The following is a 19,935-nucleotide window of genomic DNA, read 5'->3' as shown; positions in this document are numbered from 1 at the left end:
GGAAACAAGTATGTGCATAAATCATCTGTTCCCTGACCTTGGACAGGGGATGCTGGCTCTTAGGGAAAGGGATTCAAGCAAAGTCTCCAGTTTACCTTCCCTGGGAATGTGTGTGTCTCAGGATACCTAAATAATAGAACATTGGTTATCTTTTTTTCCAATGTATTCTTAAAGACTTCATCAGTTTGTGTGCAATGCTTATGAGTATATTACTGACAGATGACCATGTTCATGGAGTTGTTCATCCTCTTATTGAACAGGATGTAAAATAATAGCGCAATCTCTGCTGCTTTGTGAAGAAGTTTCCACTTCTGTTACAGCACAGTTAGCAGGAGTGGTATTAACTTGAACAATCACTAAGCACAAAAGGCACAGGCTGTAGTTTCTTTCTTCTTGCTTAGCAAATCTGATAAGGAGATGAGGTTTGTTACAGATATTTATGTTCACTTCTAGCAAGTGGCTGAAGGATTCGTTGATCTTGACGTAGCAATTGCTCAATATACTGATACTCCTTGCCATAAAGACTATGACTGGAATTGAAACACACAGTAAATTAGGCTGCCACACTACTTTGGGAGTTAAGGAAGTGCTTTTGGTTATTTCAGCATCCTGTTTGTGGAACCATGTATAGTATTTCACAGCAATTACAACAAGAAAGGGCTTCTAATGTCTAAGGCATATCTATTGGAATTAGAATCCCAACTCCAGCCAGAAGTTTGCTTCACAGCATGGAATTCTTTTTGGGAAAACTTTGCATCTACTTGCTGTGCAATAATTTTAAAAAATCGTGTTGCTGACTGTCTTTACTAATAAAGGGTTCTGCATGGTTTTGGCATGGAAAATACTTGCACTTCATGTTTTTTGGAATAGCTACACCGTAACATCTATAGTTGGTGGGTTTTGCAGGGTGAATTGTTAGTCTAGAAAAAGGAGGAGATAGAAACTTGCTGATTTCTCTTCACCCTGGTTTGTCCTACTACCATGAATGCTTATCACTGGCCACTGATGTATAAAACAAACTTAGAAATTCCTTCTTTGCTGTAAATGATAGTGAGTTATTACATGGCACAACTCGCCTTTGACAAAGTGTTTCATTTTGATTTAAAGAAAGAAAATGTCATGCTTTTCCGTGACCTCTGACACACTTGTGTGTCAAGTATTTTGTTGTTCGTTTTTTTCCCTGAGAATTTAAAGGAAAAGAAAACTGTTATCTAGGCAAAAAGCAAGACCAGATCAGTCATGCACCCTCAAACCACCTTTCCTCTCATACTCCTATTTCAGGATATTACTTTTGCCTCTGTTTCCTATTATCTTTTTTTTTACTGGCATCTGATTTGCATTTAGCCTGACTTTGAGGGCATTTTTTTCTTTTTTCCTTCCTATAGACCTGAAAAGATGGCCAAACTTCCTGTTATTTTAGGAAATCTGGATGTTACAATTGACAATGTGTCACCAGATTTTCCAAGTAAGTATTAACAAACACCGTTACATGGACATTCAGGCTTCTTCCTCTTCAGTTCTTTATTTGTTTTTTTCAATGTATTTTCAGATTATGTTAACTCATCATATATTCCCATGAAACAGTTTGAAAACAGTACCAAGACCCTCACAGCATTTGAAATAGAAGAGTTTGTTCCCTGTATACCAAAATGCACTCAGCCTTTTACCATCTACAACAATCATCTTTATGTGTATCCAAAGCACTTAAAATATGACAGTCAAAAGTCTTTTGCAAAGGTGAGTAGAGGAAACCTGTACCACCTTCTCTCTCAGGTTTAGTTAAGATTGTTTACATATTTATTTCTGTGATGATCCTTAGGATTAATTGCTTGGGTTTATGTTTTTCACTGCTGCTGTAGGCTAGAAATATTGCAGTGTGTGTTGAGTTCAAGGATTCTGATGAAGAGGATTCTTTGCCTTTGAAGGTCAGTCTTTTCATTTTTGTGGCTGATAGAAGCAAATAGTGAGCAGTTAGCTAAGTAACAGTAGTACTGGATTAATTGACCTAGTTTTGGATGATGGCTTGAGAGTAACTTCTGGATGGCTTGCTTGTTTCTGATAAAAGAGATTTCTAAAGAGTCCTCAGAGCATTTCACGTCTTTAATATTTTTTTTTACTAAAATTTCAGGAATAAACTTGTTGCAAACAAGGGTAGCTTATTCCTGCTCCCCAGTAAGTTAAAACATTAGAGATTTCTATCAACTGCAGAGCCAAGCTCCATTTTATGAGCTATCACAGTGTATAAAAGGTGCCTGGAAGAACAGATGTAGAGAAATGTAGAGACATCCTGAAGTGAAATCATAGTGTCAGCTTTACTGCACAGCAGGCAGACTAAACATCATGTAAAGAAACCAAGTTGAATACAAGTTAAAATATTTCAAATTTTGAGTGAGACATTCTAAGCTGAGAGTAAAAAAGGATCACAGGGTCTTTTTGTTCTTTTTTCCTTTTGTCTATTCTTAGTGTATCTATGGTAGGCCTGGTGGACCAGTATTTACTAGAAGTGCATTTGCTGCTGTTCTGCATCACCATCAAAATCCAGAGTTTTATGATGAGGTAAGCTGCCTTTCTGAGGAAACTTTTACCAGGTCAGGTATTATGTAAATTTTTCTAAGAAAATATTAGAAGAATGCAAATTTCTCAGTTAAATCAGGTCACCTTTCTAAGGACTTTAAAAAAGTTTTGTCTGATTTGTGGTCTAGCTTCAAATAACATACAACGTGGAATTACTTTTCAAATACAAAACCAGTAACACATATCAGTGCTCTAGCTGAAAATTTCTACAGAGATTTCTTTGCCTTTCAGATTAAAATAGAATTGCCCACTCAGTTACATGAAAAGCACCATTTGTTGTTCACCTTCTACCATGTCAGCTGTGATAATTCAAGCAAAGGAAGTACAAAGAAGAAAGATGTTGTTGAAACACAAGGTTTGTCCACTAGTGCTTTACTTTCAGTAATTACTAGGGAATTTTTCTGAAGTATGCTTAACTGGTAACCCATCATTTTTGTTATCCATATAATGCTAATTACATAGTACTGACTGAAAGATTTAATAAAATATTTCTTCTAATTTAAATGTTTCAAATTTTGGTTCAGAGTGTCCGTCAAATGTACAGTGTTTTTCAAAATCAGTGATGATTACTTTGTACTTTCAATATTTTTTAGTTGTTTGAGTTCAGATAATTTGGCCTTTACAGTAACATTTTCTATTTTATGAATTACATGTCAGAATTATTTGGTAAGACTTTTGTTGAATGTGAAGTTTCATAATATTTAAAATTACTTGCCTTTCATATTCTGTAGTTGGGTATTCATGGCTTCCTTTGATAAAAGATGGAAGAGTGGTCACCAATGAGCAACAAATCCCAGTGTCAGCAAATCTTCCATCAGGCTATCTGAGTTATCAAGAAGTGGGTGTTGGAAAGGTATGTTGTAGAAAATTACTCCAATCTTCAAAAAAGAACCCAAACATTGTGGAGAAAAGATTTGGTTGTAATTCCCCAGTCTGCTGATAAGATTGAAGTAATTTTCTAGCAGAATTTATTTTCTTTAATAGTTGAAATGGAATGCTTGTCTGACTTAGACAAACCCAAAGATACATGGGAGACAAAAAAATAATATTAGGTCAGGTTGAGTCAAATTCTTGTAAAAGTCAGAAAGTTAAGTTGTTACATACTTACTTCTGTTGTTATTTAGCTCATATAATTAAGAAATGCTTAATTTTCATTTTCGATGGTAATAATTAACTAGAAGTTACAGTAATTTTTAAACATTTAAAATTATTTTGGGTTTATGAAGGTATGCAAATAATCTGAAGTCCTTTACTAAATTTTTTTTAGCATTTCATGCTGTCTCCTTTCAGTAAGTCCTTTATTCCTGAACAAGTCTTATTCTCACATCTTGATTTTTGTGATCTCTATACTTCACAAGTAAAATTTATGGTTGTATTTTTCAAAGCAGAAAGCTTGCATAATTGTAGTAATAAAAATCATACCAAGGAGGATACAAAACTAAAATGTGATAGGGAATTTGACAAAGAGATTGAAATGCAGAGACAAAATTGACTAATTTTGGAGGAAGAGACCTAAAATTAACAGCAAGAGGTGCTGCTCTCCTCCTGTTCTACCACCTGGTGTTTTTAAAACTCTGCTGTAAGCTTTCCAGTCATCATCTCCTTCACATCTTTCATCTTCTCACGTTGTAGGTGTATTCTTTATGCCTCTGCTGTTTGTCTCTGCTCATGCCCATGGGTAGAAGGTTAGGACCAATATGACTAGTTGTAGATTTAGCAATAAAATCTCTCCCTAACTGGCTGTCAGGGTCAGCATTCTCATTCTCAGTGCTTTGGAAATGGGATGAGAAGGAAGGACTGGCTGCTGTGTATCAGTGACATAGGTTAAGTTTTAAACCTTGTGAGTATCTGTGGAAATCCTTGTGTTATTTTTCTGAGAAAACTAGTAAATATTTCTCTCTAGTCAGAAGTTTCTTTGCAGAGTTGTAGGGGAAAGATAAAATCTGTGACTTGCAGAGAATCAATTTTGTTAGCCATCAAGGAAAATACTGTGAGACTTGTAAAAAACATTTTAAGCTTCATAAATGCTTTTGGAAATATTGCCTGCATAATTTTGCTTTTTTTATGACTTTATTCATTGCACACTGCATTTCTTCAACCCGTTTTTTTCTTTTTGAAAGAAGTCTTGTTAATGGTACTGTTAAGTGTTTCACTTTAATATACTGCTACATTGTTTTACTTTTTCCCCCTTGTGTGTGTGCAGCATTCTGGTCCTGAAATTAAATGGGTAGATGGAGGCAAACAACTGTTAAAAATATCCACTCATCTGGTATCAACTGTGTATACACAGGTGAGTTATAAAACAAATTTAATTAGAGAACTTTTTAGGAATTATGTATGTTTATAGTATGCATGGACAATAGATGGGAATTCTTAAATTCAGTATGCTCATCTCTTTTTTGTCTCTTGGGCTTTTCTCATGGTCTCTTTCTTCTACATCAGATGTGAAAAACAGAAGATCTTAAATGGAAGCTATTCAAAACATGAGCCTTTTGTCTCCTGTCATCCATTCCAGTCTGAATTTTCCAGTTAGATGAAAGGTCATAGTTGTCTAAAAGTTGTTTACTGGCACGTCTGCAAAGCAATGAGTCCTGTTAGACCTTTTCATAGGAAACATATTGTGATTGTCTGGGATAATTAAGTATGCTATTTTCTGCATATCAGTAGGAAGCAAATACAGATAGCATTTTGTATAATGGATATTCAAAAAACACTCGAAATTTCATTTAAAATATAAGCCTTAATAAGTCTTCAGAATAGTGCAGTTCAACTATTATTTTTGAAAATTGAATCTATGGACAAATATATGTATTTATACATGAAAGTATTTTTAATGGATTATAGATGGTAATGTTAGATATTGTTTAATTTGTTGTTCCTTTTGTCTTTGACAGGACCAGCACTTGCATAATTTTTTTCAGTACTGTCAGAAAACAGAGTCCGGAGCTCGTGCACTAGGAACTGATCTTGTAAAATATCTTAAGGTATGAAATGGCAGTGAAAAACAAATTATATAACTCATTTATGCTTTTGCAAAGCCTTGGATCTTCAGACATTTTATAGGTCTCATTTTTCAGTGTGAGAATTAGTACTGTGACTCATATTAATGGAATATGCTGTGGAGAAAACCCATGAAGATACTTTCTACCTTAAATAAATTTACAATTGCAGTGTAAGAGGAAACCACAAAGAAATAATAAGACACTGTTGGTCAGCCTCATGAGTGGTAATTTCAAAACATTTATGGCTTAGTTTGTCGAACTAATCAAATTTAACTCTGTATGGAAATTCTGAGGAATCACAACTCTTGATTTTTCTAAAATTTTGCTTAGAAGGTCATCATCGTCATGTCTTTAGTTCCCTTTCACGATTAGATCAATAGAGTGCATGTTTTTCACTTCAGTTTTTCTGAAGAAAAGGAAGAAAGTCCATTTTATGTCCTGAATAGAGTGGATGTACAGGCAAACAGAGATAAGACAGCTGCTTAATACTTAATGCTAAGTGGAAATGTTTGACATGTATTCTCTGCTTGCAAGTTCAGCAAATATATTCTTTTTGTCAAATTCCCTTTAATTCCAGGGAATTTTGTAGCATAATACTCTGTAGGAATAATTTCATACACTGCCTTTTCTGTTAGGGTGGTTATGTCTGTAGGATCTTTTGCACGTGTTGGAATGCAAAGGCATATCAGCAAGAAATTAATAATTCACTGTCTCCAATTTCCATTAAGTAGTAAGGGATTTTAGTTCATCCTGGGTTTTATCATGGTTGCTAGTTTATTGTTTAGCTGTAACTGGTATAACTGGTATTGCACTTAGTACTGGTAAGAAATGTTCATGGTTTTGTAGAACTTCTGTTTGCTAAACGTCTGCATTGGTGGATGAAATCCCGAAATATACCAGTGTCAGTCTGAGTGCCTTTGGGCACATGGACAGACTTTTCACTGAATCATTACCTAGAGTGCAATTCAGTGGAAAAGTACAGATAAATACTTCTAAAATGCTCTTAATAACACTTAACTTATATCCCTAATTTATTTTCCTGTAGAAAACATTTACTAAATATTTATATTGGAAAATATCCTCAATTGCTTTCTATGCCATATTTTTGGTATTAAACATCAAATGGTGCAAGCATCTTGTATTTTTGGAAAAAGACTTGCAATAAATTTTATGGTTTCAGAATTTGTGATTTAAATGCTGTTGATTCACAGGAGTGACAGTATTACTACTCTTTTTTAGAGCCTTCATGCTATGGAAGGCCATGTGATGATAGCTTTCCTGCCAACTGTTCTAAACCAGTTGTTCAGAGTTCTCACCAGAGCAACTCAAGAGGAAGTTGCAGTCAACGTGACAAGGTAAAGAATTTTAAGAGGTTCATTGGAGTCTATGTGATGACTGGGTTATCACATAAATCTCGGAGTAGCATTTTTGCTGTTGCAATCACAGCTTTCTTTATAGGTTTACTTGTTTTCTGACTTCTGTTTAGGGTTATTATCCATATTGTTGCTCAGTGTCATGAAGAAGGCTTGGATAGCTACCTGAGATCTTATGTGAAGGTAGGTAAAAGTAAATTGAATATTTCCCTTTTTTATTTCCCTAAGAACGAATATATTTAAATTCAGTTGCATCTGTTTAATTTCAATTCTTTTTTATTATGCCATAATTTCATATTTAATTCTGTTTTTTCTCCCCAAGTATGCATATAAAGCAGAGCCCTATGTTGCTTCTGAATATAAAACAGTACATGAAGAGTTGACAAAGTCAATGACAACAATTTTAAAGCCATCTGCTGACTTTCTTACAAGCAACAAGCTGCTTAAGGTATGTGTTGAACTGTTGTTTTTTACTGTATGTTCTTATCTAGTCATAACTGAAGAACACGAGCTAAGTGTATTGATATAGTTGTTGAAAGCATGTGGCAATTACTGAATGTTTTCTCTTCTCTGCAGTATTCATGGTTTTTCTTTGAAGTTCTGATAAAGTCAATGGCTCAACATTTGATAGAAAACTCTAAAGTGAAGGTATGTCAACTTTTGAAAAAAAAAATTTGAAGGAAGATTTATATGGTCTCTTCTTTTTCCAGTCACATATTTCTTATTGCATATTAGAAAGAAAGGGAGAGAAAGAGGCAACAGGAGAAATAACTTGAAATATTAGATAGAAAAAATGACAGGGCTGGATTCAATATTAACATAAAAGAATAGAAACCCTTAAAATCCATATAGTAGAGCAGTCTATGTAAATCATCAGACAGAAATTAGGAATTTCTGATTCTTGTGTAACAAAGAAGTTGAGCAGTAGATAACACTGTGGACTTTGATGTAAGCACTGTCCAAAAAATGTGGGCTTTTTCCTGAGAAGTACTGATATTAAATGACCCTGAGAACAGTGAGTTATGAAATTTACAGTCTGTATATAGTAAGAAGTATCAATATTTAATTTTGTGTTATTTCTTATGCCGGAAGGAGAATTCTAAAACATTAGAAATGCATTTTTCTGCAAGCTTAGCCTGTAAGCAGAGTTTTTTGCATTGGTGACAACTTTTTAGTTTATTTACTTTTGGATTGAAGCAAGTCTTGAAAGTTTCAAGTAGCTGAGTAGCATATCAGGTTGTTGTGATATTATCACTATTTTCACTGTGCATTTCGAATACAACTGTGAGTCTGAAGTACATGAGGGAAAAAATAATTGTACAATGATCAGGTAAAAAGCTTTATAGTTCTACACTTAATACTCTGTGATATGATCAGTAAAGATTGAGTCCCAGTTCGACTAACCTCATTGTCACCTTCTCTGTAACGTGAAAGAGAGGTGCAAAACTTGCTACAGTTTGCAAGTATTGTCACCCTTGAGCATTGCTTCTTGATTTACAAGCCCCTTAAATATAAATTATTTAGCTAGATTTTTATTCCCTTACTAGATGTGTAATAAATAAATAAACTCAGATATTTCCTGCTTATGATATCTGATAAAAAGATGCATTTCTATGTGCAGCAAAATTATTTCTATAGCAAGAATTATGTTAATTACTGTCCAACAAAGGTTGAGCTACAAGGACATTGTAGGATACTGGCATACTCACCAACACAATCTTTAGTTCTTATTTGTTATTTCATGCATGAGTACTGTTTGTCTTTATAAAGGGATCTTTTTCAGCCTAAATGTCTATTTTTAATTTTTTTTTTAACCAGAGCTGGAGGTTTCGCACCACAATTCAAACATAAAGGAAGTAAATTATCTAATCATTGATTTATGCGGGGCCTTGACAATGACTTCTTCTGCCTAGGAATGTTGCATTTAATGTAGTTAAAAAAACTATTTAAATAAAAGTACTTAGACCACATGGATGTTTTGATTTCAGTTTTCTAAAAGAAAAGACATAATGACTGTACAATTGAAACAATTTTTGTCGATGTCATCAGCCTCACACCACATGTCATTAAGTCTCTTCAGACAAAAGACAGAATCTTTAGTAAAGGTTGTAAGATGTGGAGAAATAAAAGAGACTCTGCAGTGCCAAAAAGCTGAAGAGCGCTTACTGACCAATATTTGTCAGAGTGTACAAATTCATTGATATCAATAATATAGATGGTGAGTGGAAAGAAAGAAATTATGAATGAAGAGGAAATCTTTTAAGCTAATTGTCAGACTACCAAAAAGTAAGAGAAAAGAGTTCTGATTGTGGAAACTTAAAAACACAGAGAATAAGATTCTCATGCCTGAAGAGCTGAGATTTTGAAGCTGTTGAGGAGTAGGAGAGAGAAAGAAGCATGGATGACAATTTCCTCAATGGTGAAAACAGTTATTACCAAGATAGATAGAGAACAGCAAAAATGGGGTTTTTTCAAGGCAGAAAAAACTGTCTGATAATGTAGTTAGTATACGTGAACCAACTGGTGTCTGCTTTGGAGAGGAAGATGGGTAAAATTAAGATTCCCTCTTAGTCTTAAGCTTGTGTTGTTTATTGAAATATATAAAAATATTAATGCATTATACTTAGAAGCTTTTATACATGTCGTTAATGTCATCAAAGACTGCCCTGCATGAATTTCAGTAGTATATGCTAGTGCATGTTGTAATATTTTCTTTTAAACAAATAATCCTTCTCCCCCTTCAGTCTAGAAAATGAGAAAGTTTGAAAACTGTTTCCTCTCTTCCTGTCAGGTTATCTATATGTTATCTAAAGTAAATTTTCTGATATACTCTAGTGTTATAAACCATATTTAATATTACATCTGAATTAATTTCTAGCTGTTAAGAAACCAGAGATTTTCAGCATCCTTTCATCATGCAGTGGAAACAGTTGTTAATATGCTAATGCCACACATCACTCAGAAGTACAGAGACAATCCAGAGGCCTCAAAAAATGCAAACCATAGCCTGGCTGCCTTTATTAAAGTAGGTACACAAGAGGTTTGGACTCTGTGGTTATTCTTTCAATAATATTGCTTCTGTATGGATTTCACAGAATCTTAAAGCCAACTTGTATAAAGCTGAATATGCATGAATCCTTTAACATATAATTTTATGTCCATGTTAAAATGCATTGAAGTATAATTTGCATCTTCTGTAATCAAGATGACATCCATTCAGAAATTCGGTGATTTAAGAAATGAATTTATATTTTATTCAAAATGTATTTTGATTTTTTTTTTCCCTTTAAAAATATAATCTGGGTTGCCTTCAAATCCTGTAAAAGTTTTCAGTAATGCTTTATTTGCATGCATTTTATGTGGAAAGACTTTCAGTGCCTTTCATTTTTCAGCCAATAATATCTACTAGGGAGAAAAAAGGATGGGAACTGAAATGATAGATAAAAATTCTAGTGGCATGACATTTTCATTTCTGTTAAGACAGAGTTCTTTTCAGACTGTTTTTTATTTGTAATTTAAGATCAGCACTCTTAAGGGAAAATTTAGTATTCATATATGTACACATATATTTAGTTTGCTACCAGAAATGTCAATAATGTGTTTGGAAAATAAACTTATTAAATACAGAAATATAATTACTGAATGCAGAGACAGTAGTAAATCAATTCTATCTTGGTTTTACTTGTTCTCCCCAGAGATGTTTCACTTTTATGGATAGAGGCTTTGTTTTCAAGCAAATCAATAACTACATCAGCTGCTTTGCCCCAGGAGATCCAAAGGTACTCGGTGTTTTTAAACAAGCTATTTTTAAGTGTTGTCACTTCTTGATGCATGGGGATAAAGTCCTGCATTAAGTCTTCAGACTGTTCTGGTTGCATTAGAAGCCCCTGCTCTGTCATAGAGCATTTTTTTCCATCAAACCACTGTTTCCTATTTTGATTCCCACCTTCAGGTGCAATTTTGCCCCCCTAGAGTGTGTGAATCACAGAAGTTGTGGGGTGTGAGGGTGCAACACTAAGCAGAAATTTTAAGCATGAGTGCAAGGAATCTGAAGTTGGAAGAGTTGATATTGAATATCTTAAGCTATACTTACTGGTGTGGGGAAAGCATGTATCAGATACCCAAAGAATTTTTGCTGTGTGTCCAAACTTTTCTTACATCAATATGTAATTGGGTTGTAAGCGTTAGACAATGGGGATAGTAAATAGGACCAGTTGTTAAGTAACTGTTATTCTGGATTTATTTTGTGCTGACATGTGGAACTTTGACAGTCTATATCCAACATGGTGCAAGACTAAAAAGAATTTTTGTGTTAAAAATTTGTTTATAATATGTTATTCAAATCACTGCATCAGTTGTTTAATTTATACTTTCTTTTTGCAGGCTCTTTTTGAATTCAAATTTGAATTTCTTCGTGTAGTCTGTAATCATGAGCACTATATACCTTTGAATCTACCAATGCCATTTGGAAAAGGCAGAGTTCAGAGATACCAAGGTAAATTCTTCTTAAGCAGTGTATGGCATATTTCTTGTATGTCAGCTTTTTATTATTAGATGTGTACACTGTGTAACTTCAGTGAGATGATGGAAAGCTTGAAATTGTTAAATAGAATTCTAAAGTTTCAATCCTTTCACTAAAAGTTAAAGGAAGTGCTTAGGTAGCAGAGTAATCTTTCCAAAGAAAGAAATGGTAAACATTTTTTCATGTATTCATTCAGGTTTAAAGGGACCTTGAGTAGGTCTGTAGGTCTGTAGATCTGCTTTGATCATGTCAGGCCTTCCTTTCTCTGGAAGTGCTATTCCTTCCACAGCTGGTGCCATTGAAGGAAATTTGTCCACCCCAGGTGCAGAATTTTGCATTATTCCTTATGGAATTTGATAGCCATTTCTGTAGAATCTAGATTCTTCTGAAATGCAGCTCTGCCCTTTGAGCAAATGGACTGTACCTATCCACAAGCTTCACTAGGATCTCCCCTTTCAGGCTGTTGATGAAGTACTATTAAGTAGGATAGTCCTTGGGAAATTCCTCTTGCAGCTGTCTCCAAATAGGGTACAAACCATTGACCTTCAACTCTTGAGCCCAGTGGTCCACATAGTTATTTTTCACATTTGGGTATCTCTTCACCTAGACTGAAATGTCCCAGCTTGGATACACGGACATGTTGACATCTGCTGTTCTTCATTTAAAACAAACCAGTCTTAAAACAGGATCTACCCTTTGTAAATTTATTTTGGCCATTCCCAGTCACACTCTTCTCCTTCACTTGCTCAGAAATGACTTCACCATGGTTTAACAAAGGTGATAGTGAGCAATCTTCCAGTGATAACAATTAACTCTCTCAGTGTCTCATCTGGTGGTATGGATTTGCATGACTGGAGGTCTCTCAGGGGATCCCTGAGCTGATCCTTCTCCACTGGTGCTAATTGTCTTTCTTGAAGATAGTCTCTGGACTGCTAAGGCCTGGAATCATGTCAGCGAAGGATAAAGTAACAAAGTTATGGAGTACTTCAGCCTTACCCAAGCCCACTGCCTCTAAATCACAGTTCCCATTAGTCCCCAAAATATCTCATGTTTTCCTTATTCAGGGGTTTAATGCTAATGTAGTGGTAAAAGCTCTTCTTGTTGTTGTTATTGATGTCATTACCAGTTTCAGTTGTACCTAAGCTTTGGCTTTCCTGGCACTCTCCCTGGATAGTTCTATATTCTTCTTTTGTAGCTTGTTCTCACTTCCACTTCGTGATTCTTTTTTCTTTTCTTGATGTGTGTAGGAGCTCAGTCATGAAAATCCTGTGTAGCCCAGCTGGGTTCCTGGTACATCCAGTCTTGTGCCAAAACAAGTCATATGTTAGCTATTGCTTCTGTGGCTGTGAAGACACAATCATTTCTTCCAGGCACTGAACTACAGCAGAAATTACTAAACAGAGGCAAGGAAGGTGATTTTACAAGGAATGCATAAACCTGCCTAACATATTTTTGTAGAATAGTCCTTTTTTTCTGAAATGTTTATTCAGTAGACTCTGCTAGTTAGTAAGTTGAGTATCACTGAGTAACACTGTCATCAAGGTAGAGCAAGATAAGGCAAGATTTGAGACCACGGGCTGAACAGCTGCTTAGAACTGCTTTCTGTCTCTGGCTTTTTCAGTCTTTGGGAGTGTCTTGGATAATAACACTGCATAAATATTTTCATAGAAAAGAGACTGTGAGCTGCTGGCTTAGGGAACCTGAAAAAATAGCAAAACTAGAGAAGACAGTGTTTCTGATTGCACAATAAAGAGGAGTATGATGTTCCCTGGGAACTAGGAGTTCAGCCAGGAAAGAAGACCTTTATCAGAAGTGTTTCTGGCTCTGTTTTTTGCTGTGTTGAGCAAAAGATATCTCAGGTGATGTGGCTGGCTCTTAAGTGAGTTACAAGAGCACCTGTAGAATGTCTGTGTAATGGATATGTTATCTCAGATATATTTCTTTCTGACTTAAGGGATTCCCTTGCTGGGAGAATTCTTTGGAAAATGAAAGTGCTTTGAGATTAGCATCTGGTTTTTGATTACTGTATTGAGCAATGACAGTGAATATGAGAAACTCTTGGACACCTCAGCTGAGGTTGTAAACATATATATGTTCTAATAAATTCGGTTTGTTAGAACCCTTCAAGCTGAAGTTTCTCTTAAGATGTCAAAAATTCAATACATAAATGAACTGGATTCTTTTATTACATGAAGAGTACTTTGGAGAGGGAGCAGTTTGACTTTGCTGTGTCTGATGTGCTAGGCTTTACTTCTGCCTTAAGCCGATTGATAAATTGATTTAAATGAAACCATTCCTTACATGAAATTTGTATTTTACTTCCAGACCTTCAGCTGGACTATTCATTAACTGATGAATTCTGTAAAAATCACTTCTTGGTTGGACTGCTTCTAAGGGAGGTGGGCAATGCCTTACAAGAGTTCAGAGATGTGCGGCAGATTGCCATTAGTGTGCTCAAGAATTTGATGATAAAACATTCTTTTGATGATAGATATGCTACCAGGGTAAGTCTGTTGCTATGCTAGTAGTACAAAATCATGAAGATTAGGTGTGCACACATAGAGAAAGTATTTTCTTTCATAGAAGAAACCCTTCTGAATTTTCAGCAAAATTATTACTTCTCACACTGTGATGAAAACTGTATCAAGACCAATCTGCAAATTCCATCTTTTGACTGAATGAAATGACAAAGCACCTTTTAACAAAAATGATATGTGGGTTTGCATTTTAGCACAGTGTACTCTAACTGCTCTGCTTAAAGTAATCAGATTTTTTCGAGCATGTTTTAAATTCTTCATTTCATTAAATATTAGCTCTTAATATTTTTCAGCTACCCTTCTATCATCTATTATTTGTGAAATGGGTATAAGAAAACTATAAGTCATGGTGGGTAATTTTCAGTGAATTTTAATTTTCTGATTTTTGTTGACATCAGTGGTGCTATGGAGAAGCCAAACAAATGATAGGTATCATTAATTCATCGAGCTAATGTAATATTAATTTACTTGGTTAGTTTTAGCTGAAATGACATTAATTTTGGAGTTTTTCTGCATTATATTCAGACAGTAAATACAATTTACTGATCTTCTGTAAATTAGAATGAAATTATGATGAAACAATGATGATCACTGCTTTTGCCATTTATGAATTTGTGATTGTGAGCTCTGGCTTGGCAAATATTTATTAAGTGCTTTTTTTTTTTTGTAATTTATGAGTGAATAGATTAAAACTAGTTGGTGATTAAAAATTAAAACTGTAATTTTTTAATGAACTGTTAAACTCTATTTAGGGCCATCAGGCAAGAATAGCCACCATGTATTTGCCACTCTTTGGTCTGCTCATAGAAAATGTGCAACGGATCAATGTGAAAGATGTGTCTCCATTTCCTGTTAACCCTTCCAGCAGTGTGAGTGACAATTTCTGTTTGGTATTCTGAATTGGTTTTGTCATAATTTATTGGTAATATGTATGTGAAACACTGCATATCCATGCAAAGGAGGAGCTTCATAAGCTTCAGAATTCTGCAATTTTTCAACACAGTGCAACACTGAAACAAATGGACCACAAAAAGATTGTTAATTTTCTAGAAATTAGAGAAGAACTTAACCCTAAAGGAGTGTGATTTTGAAAGAGCTGTAGTGCAAGAGGGCTACAGGAGAATTAATTAAAATGTAATTTGTGAAGGGTATATATTGATATGGTTGTACACAGTTATTGAATCTAAAATTAATTGTTCATGTATTTTACTTTTGTCCTTATGTTGTGTTCCATTTAGTATTAGGAAAAAAAATCTCCCAAACTCTTCCAACAAGATAAATATTAGGGTGTTTGAAATAAAAGTAATGTGAGTCTTTTTGAAATACCTGGTTTTTAGTGTTTAAGATTCAATTGAATATTCATTTCTTCAATGTTTCCTGAGGTGTCTTAAGTTTTAGGGGATCCCAAGCTTGTGCAAATATGTGAGCATCTCCATTATTTTGAGCATATTTAATAGAAACTAAAATTTAAGGAAGAAATACTTAACAAACATCTCTACAAGATGTCATATTCACTAAGTCCATAATATAGGAAAATAATCACGTTTTCCTCTCTTTTCCAAACAGAGCACAAAGGATGATGCACAGATTTTGCCAACTGCAAGTCAGTTAGTAACACCACAAAAATCAGGAAACACATTGGATAACAATCTTCCTAAAGATCTGTTTGGTGTTATCTCTGGCATTGGTAAGCACTTTAAAAAAGTAAAATAAAATAATTAAAGAGGAACTATTTTATTTTTTCTGTCTGTACACGAACTCTGTCTTTTGGGATCTCTTGGGGTTTGCTCTTCTATATGAAACTAAAGCTATTTTCTGGAGCAGGGCTGCTTTTTTTCCCTGTCAAAGGTGATGGTTAAGATACAAAAAATGGGAAAGGGTTTTTTTTTTATGAAATAGACATGCTTCTTCATGCAAGTGTGTATGTATTGCTACATATGTTTTTTATGCATGTATCTACATAGTTGTATATAAGTCTGTGTGTTTGTGCTTACACATATACTTTTCTGGAATTCTAGAATAAGTTTGTCTTTATTGAAAATAACTAAATGGAATTATTATTTGCCTTCTTCAAAAATATATGGTGATTTTAAAAGTCTGACTGAACTATGGAGTGACTTGTATGTATTACTTGAGATTTTTATGTTGTTTGGGGTTGTGGTTTTATTTTTTTTTAGCTTCCCCATACACTACGTCAACTCCAAATATTAATAGTGTGAGGAATGCTGACTCAAGAGGCTCTCTTATAAGCACAGACTCAGGAAACAGCCTCCCAGAAAGACACAGTGACAAGAGCAATTCTCTTGACAAGGTAAACAAAAAAAACCCCAAAAACCAAACCAAGATAAACTGTATTTCTAAAATTTATCCTAAGTCTCATAGAAGTTAACTACTCTGATCTCCATTCTGAATGGGCTTTCTAGAATAACTTCAAAGCGGTATTTTATATAAATATTTTGCAAAATAATAATCTTATGAACTCCTTTTGCATTGCATTTACTGAGCTGTTTCACAAAAAATCCAAACAGATTTTCAATGTAGAGACAAAAGCAAGCAAGTTGTTTCTTTTGCTAGGGAAAGGCACTAGATTAAGTGTATTGAATTTTGCTTGAGAGGATTGAATTCCAGTTAGAACAACTTCTTTGATTTTATGGAGACCATCACTCCATCCCTTTCTTTGCTCAATGTACTTAGCATTTTTAAAACGTTGAAAAAAAGCAGTTGTTGTGCTTTCTCTGGGTGATTTCTTTTATCTTAGTTTGACTTTTCTAAACAGTTTCACTTTAAAGCTGTTACAAATTAGGAGCTGTGGCTGCAGTAGCTGTGAGGTATTCAGTCCTGTCTTCCTAGAGTTTGTGTCAATACTGATCACGTTTCATTTTCTTGGCTCTGGTTGTGCAAGTCACGACATGTTAACTTTTTCCCCTTGACTCTGACATGCCTTCGTGTGGCAGAGAGAGAAGCTTCTCAGAAGGCACTCTGCTCATGCTTTGCGCCCAAACGGAGAAGAAGAAGAAAATTCTCACCCTCCAAAGAAAAACCGTGTTACTATGGATTTTTCACTTCTGACAATCCCAGCTTTGCCAGAGAAAATTTTGCATACTACTTTCTCTCTTCAGTTACAAGAAGTATCTGTTTTTTGTGCTTGGTATAGTTCAGCTTCTGAGTGAAGTGTGTGGTCAGTAGTTTTGCTGCTTCTTTGCAACAGTTAAATCTCAAACCCAATATATGCAATTTGACCGTGTAAAATATGTTCAAAGGTCAAACCTGGAGTACATGCATGTGATCTAGTTTAAGTATATAAAATCCAATCAGTTTAAATAACTGCAGAATTTGAGTCTTGGGGTCTTTGATAGAACTGAAAGTTCTTTTTTGGTATTGACCAAGGTAATAACGAAATGTCTTGGTGTACACTGTTGCTAAATGGCAATGCTGTCATCTATTATTTAGTTGTCATGCTGTTGATTGCTAATGTGTAGTGTTTTCACCAAGTAAAAGGGTTTTCAAAGGAGTCAACATCCTTTGAAAATTCTACTCTTGTATGCCAATTTAGGTAACACAGGATTTATGTTTTGCATGCTGTTGATATTGTCCCCAAATAATACTTAATCCTGGCTTCTTATTTGTTGCTTTCTGAACTTTCTTTCTAGTAGATCAGTTGTTCTGTGCATGTTATCTCCCAAGTTTTTGCTCATTGCTTGATATCATTATAGTGAAGAGCCATGTTTTTGTTCTAATTTTCTTTCAGAATAATCTGTAGCATTATGCTTGTGGAATCAGAATAGACTGGAAGTATATCAGTTTCTATTTCGCTATGTGCATACTTTATAGTTATTAACATGATTTTGAACTAAGCCTCTGAGTAGCTGTAGTCCTATTTTATCCATGTATATGTTCAACAGTCTTAGTGAGAATATTATCTAGTGCTCTGGGCAGTTTCTAAAAGTGTAGAAAACACAAATTCTGTTTCTGCTCTGTCACCCATTGATTGTCTGCTCTGTTATAGCATCCAAAAAGCTGTAGGGTAGCACCTCCTTGTTCACCAGAGATATTTCAAAGATAAACCGTTTTGAGGTCTTTGGAATTTGCAATAATTGGACTTATAGAAGTGTCCACCTCCTCCTAAACTACAGTAACTTCTGGCTAGTATTCGTCATAGTTTCACATTCAGTTTCACTGTGCATCCATTCAATGACTAGGATGTGATTTACACATTTACTACTATCAGATTTGCACAAATAGTTTTAGGACAGGAATTCTTTAATGCAACAGAATAAGGAGCATAAAAAGGGCTCAGCAGTCAATGGATGTGATTGCTGTGAAATTTTCCTTCATGGTTAGTATGTCTCCTGCTTTCAGTTAGGAGTATTCCAGGGAGGGTTGTTCTAATGTCACTTCTTGCTTCATTCGTGAAACCAAGTGCTTTTCTCCCTTGAGTCTGCCTTTGTATGTGTAAATTTTTTGTAGTAAGAATTGTACAGATCAATTTTACCAGACTACTGACTTTACAGAAAACTTACTAAATGTCTAGTTCATTTTCTGTTTGCATAAGTGGCATATTGGATGTGAGAATTAGGCACTGTAAAGGGAATAATTTATAGTTTAAACAGAATTTTATGTAATATATCTATAAAAGCTTCAGACTGAGGATTTTGTAACAATTTACTGTGTGGAAATTATTCTTTCACAAGTCTTTTCTTTTACTTTGTCTTCTAAAGTTCAATTTATATATTTTTAGGATTTTTGTTTTTTAATTCTGTTTGGTAGTATACATTTTGAAAGACCAATTATAGAGATTTTTTTCTTTTTGCACAGACGATGGTACTGTGGGTTGCTGATAAACTTCCCACAAGTTACATTTAAAAATGAAACAGGGAGAAGGTTTTGCTTTTGTTTGGGTTTGTTTGTTTGTATGTTGGGGAGGAGGGGAGGACAAGAGCAAGTTATGTAGTAGTAGTTATTTCTTCCAGAATGTGTATTATTGCCCTTCATGTGTTTTTCTTGAGGTTCTTACATCTTTAAATGGAACAAATTTTGTAGAAGCAGTCCTGTGTACTATTCAGCATAAAGTCTCTTGAAAAACAAAGGAGCATATATGTATCACCTAACAGTAGCATTTGGTTTTCAAGTATTCAATCTAAGCAGAAGGGGCGGGCTTGATTTCTACAATGTGAGTACTTAGGTATAATTAACTTGTTTAATAATCACTCTTAAATGACTTTTCCTTTTGCTCCTAGGGAAAAAAGTTATACCTAAAAGGAATTAAAAACAAGCAAAGCAAAGAGGCTTAATTTGGTATCCTTCATGTGTGTAACGTGTGTTTTAGTGACCTGTCTCTACATGAAATATTTTTGTCTCCATTCTGAGATCCTTTTTCTGTTGCAGGAATTATTAAAGCAATTGAAAACAATTTAGTTTGTTACCAGTTTAAGAGCTCTTCAGCCAAAATACATCTGTTTACTTTTCAGAACCAACAGAGCAGCACTTTAGGAAGTTCTGTTGTTCGATATGACAAACTTGACCAAGCAGAGATCAAAAGTCTGCTCATGTGTTTCCTTCATATTTTAAGAAGCATGTCAGATGGTAGGTAATTCCTCCTGCTTCTTATAAATTCAAAGTAATTTGGTGGATTTATGCCTGTTATTTCAATAACTTTTCAAAATGAGCAGAATATTTTAGGTGTAGGTACAATGATGTGCTGCGTTTTACAAATATGTGTGATCACTCAAATTAAACTCTGAATGAACCACTGTAAGCATTAAGTGCTCATTATTTATTCAAAGTGTGAGGTCAACTAAAGGACTTTTTAAGAAAGTGAATATTAGTGTGTGATTGTGCTGTTTGATTTGGAAAACACAGGTGAAGAATAATTCATTGTTCTGTAGAAGTGTCTTGGGCAAGTTCATTCCTCTGTTCTGCAGAACTTG

The 19,935-nt window shown here is 34.6% G+C and overlaps 1 protein-coding gene across 15 annotated transcripts in view; it reads left to right on the top strand.

Annotated features, from left to right (window-relative positions):
* The window catches only part of DOCK9 (dedicator of cytokinesis 9), a 112,713-nt gene that overhangs the window by 66,436 nt on the left and 26,342 nt on the right, over positions 1-19,935 (top strand). For 9 of the 15 annotated variants that reach the window (XM_014873373.2, XM_088159848.1, XM_014873371.2 and 6 more), the window contains exons 16-35: positions 1,386-1,465; positions 1,550-1,737; positions 1,860-1,925; positions 2,464-2,556; positions 2,806-2,929; positions 3,306-3,427; positions 4,778-4,864; positions 5,469-5,558; positions 6,816-6,931; positions 7,063-7,132; positions 7,272-7,397; positions 7,526-7,597; positions 9,828-9,974; positions 10,645-10,728; positions 11,333-11,444; positions 13,797-13,975; positions 14,761-14,877; positions 15,575-15,695; positions 16,186-16,319; positions 19,477-19,591. In XM_014873373.2, the coding sequence (XP_014728859.1) occupies positions 1,386-1,465; positions 1,550-1,737; positions 1,860-1,925; positions 2,464-2,556; positions 2,806-2,929; positions 3,306-3,427; positions 4,778-4,864; positions 5,469-5,558; positions 6,816-6,931; positions 7,063-7,132; positions 7,272-7,397; positions 7,526-7,597; positions 9,828-9,974; positions 10,645-10,728; positions 11,333-11,444; positions 13,797-13,975; positions 14,761-14,877; positions 15,575-15,695; positions 16,186-16,319; positions 19,477-19,591 (2,243 nt within the window). Of the gene's footprint in view, positions 1-1,385; positions 1,466-1,549; positions 1,738-1,859; positions 1,926-2,463; positions 2,557-2,805; positions 2,930-3,305; positions 3,428-4,777; positions 4,865-5,468; positions 5,559-6,815; positions 6,932-7,062; positions 7,133-7,271; positions 7,398-7,525; positions 7,598-9,827; positions 9,975-10,644; positions 10,729-11,332; positions 11,445-13,796; positions 13,976-14,760; positions 14,878-15,574; positions 15,696-16,185; positions 16,320-16,962; positions 17,137-19,476; positions 19,592-19,935 lie in introns of all 15 variants that reach the window. The other 6 variants (XM_088159841.1, XM_088159843.1, XM_088159842.1 and 3 more) reach the window with 1 other exon arrangement.

This window comes from Sturnus vulgaris, chromosome 2, assembly GCF_052056855.1.
Source record: "Sturnus vulgaris isolate bStuVul1 chromosome 2, bStuVul1.hap1, whole genome shotgun sequence".
NCBI lineage: Eukaryota > Metazoa > Chordata > Aves > Passeriformes > Sturnidae > Sturnus > Sturnus vulgaris.
The sequence above is the reverse complement of the archived record's forward strand: the minus strand, read 5'-3'. Positions and strand labels throughout refer to the sequence as shown.